The 1,998-nt window shown below is 54.6% G+C and overlaps 1 protein-coding gene across 1 annotated transcript; it reads left to right on the plus strand.

Moving 5' to 3' along the window:
* Positions 1-326: 326 nt before the first annotated feature.
* FGFBP3 (fibroblast growth factor binding protein 3) lies at positions 327-1,495 on the plus strand. The gene has a single exon (XM_080912573.1). The coding sequence runs from the start codon at positions 333-335 to the stop codon at positions 1,068-1,070; it is 738 nt and encodes a 245-aa protein (XP_080768699.1). The 5' UTR covers positions 327-332; the 3' UTR covers positions 1,071-1,495.
* Positions 1,496-1,998: the final 503 nt, after the last annotated feature.

Here is a 1,998-nt window from a genome sequence, read left to right on the forward strand (position 1 = left end):
GTAGACAGTTTGGTGGAGGGTGCGGGTTTGGGGGGGGGGTGTGATTATTAAACTTCATTTTTCTATATTAATGAATGTTTTTAAACGAATCCTTGAACATTAAGTTGTTCCCTTAGGACAGACAGCTCTTTAGAGGGGCTCTTCGCTGCCAACTGGAAACATTTGTTTGGGGAAAATCGGGTCAGGGGAGTTGGCAGGTTCCTGTGTCCAGGGAGTGGGCAGAGCGGGACTCATCCTTAGCCTTCATTCGCAGATCCAAGGATGCTCCTCACCGCGTGCTGCCTGTGCTGAGACCCCAGGAATCCCAGAGGAGTGGCAGGGCCAACGCGGGCATGAGTCCTCCGAGGCCGCGGGCGTCGCTCTCGCCGCTGCCGCTGCTGTTGCTGCTGGGAGGCTGCTTCCTCTCGGCCGCCGGGAGGGACATGGGGGCGGGTGGCAGGGAAGTGGCCCGAGCCTCCGGGACCACGGGAGGTTCCTCGGGTCGCTTCGTGAGCCCAGAGCAGCACGCGTGCAGCTGGCAGGTCTTGGTGCCCGCCCCGGGGACGCGGACCGGCGGAGAGCTGGCCCTGCGCTGCCAGGCCCCGGGCGGGGCGAGCCTGCACTGCGCTTACCGCGGGCATCCGGAGCGCTGCGCGGCCACCGGCGCCCGGCGCGCGCACTACTGGAGACGGCTGCTGGGCGCGCTGCGCAGGAGATCGCGGCCCTGCCTGGACCCCGCGCCGCTGCCGCCGCGCCTGTGCGCCCGCAGGACGGCCGGCGCCGAGCTGCACCCGCCGGCGCACCCCAGCCTGCCCGCGCGGCCTAGCGAGCAGCCCCGGCCCAGGGCGCGGAGCCGGGCTCGGCCAAGACAGTCGGTGCGGCCCCCGAGCTCCCAGCCCGAGAAGAAACCCTTGTTGGTGAAGACCAACTCCGGCGGGAGGAAGGCGGGTCCAGACCGGGTCCCGGAACCTCCTGCGGCGGCCGGACTCGAGCCCAGCGGGCTGGATCAGAATGCCGAGCTCACTGAGACCTACTGCACCGAGAAGTGGCACTCTCTCTGCAACTTCTTTGTCAATTTCTGGAATGGCTGAGGCTGCTGGCTGGCAGGGGCACTAGGGGCAGGTGCTGAGGAGCAGAGGGCAGAGCACCGGGGCGGGAGGCTCTGGGAGTTTTAGTCTGGGAATCAGGATGGAGAGTAGGCTAGGGATTTCTAAATGGGGCAGGGGGCAGGGTGAGAGGAATCTGAGGCAGCAGGAGAGCTTTTTTTTTTTTTTTTTTGAAGCTTCTCAATTCTGATTTAAGAGCAGAAGAAATACTGGAGATGGATAGGTTTATATTAAGTATGCAAAAGCTCCAGACTAGGGAGAGACGCTGAAGAGCAGGAATGAAGTGACTAAAGAGGTGCGAATCTCTCCTAGGAAGTGAGATGCGGTGTATGTCACCACATTTTCATTAAATGTGCATAAGATCCTGAGCCATGTCGAACTGTTCAAACTCTTGGGTTTTCAGCTTGAGAATGTGAAAACCCACCCACCCCCCCCTTTCTGGATTGTTATGAACTCTGAGTATGACTTAGCACACTTTCTATGTAGATTAAAGCCTTATAGGTTAAAAAAAAAAAAAAAAAAAAAAAAAAACCTCTGAGACTGGATTATCAGGACAACTGTTTGTCAGTCACTTTACTACTGTTTAACTGAATTTTGAGCCTACTGTCCTGAAAGTTCATTCCCTACCTACAATCAGAAGTGAATTTTTGAAGTTTAGTGCTCTCTAGATCTTCAAACACAAAACCTCCAAGCCTTTAAATTTTGATCACTCTTTTTAAAAATCAGCTAAGATGTAAACGCGTGTCTCAGTCATTTGGGCCTTCATCTCTTCTGTAATTAAATTTAAAATGTGGGTTCTTAAAATATGTTGTAACGATCGTCATTTAAAAAAAACTGGTTGGATTTAAAGAGTTGTAAAACTATGGAGATTCTGCTATTTATTTTATTTTATTGTGTATGTGCGTGTGGGGTG

This window comes from Micromys minutus (assembly GCF_963924665.1).
Source record: "Micromys minutus genome assembly, chromosome: 2".
Taxonomy (NCBI): Eukaryota; Metazoa; Chordata; class Mammalia; order Rodentia; family Muridae; genus Micromys; species Micromys minutus.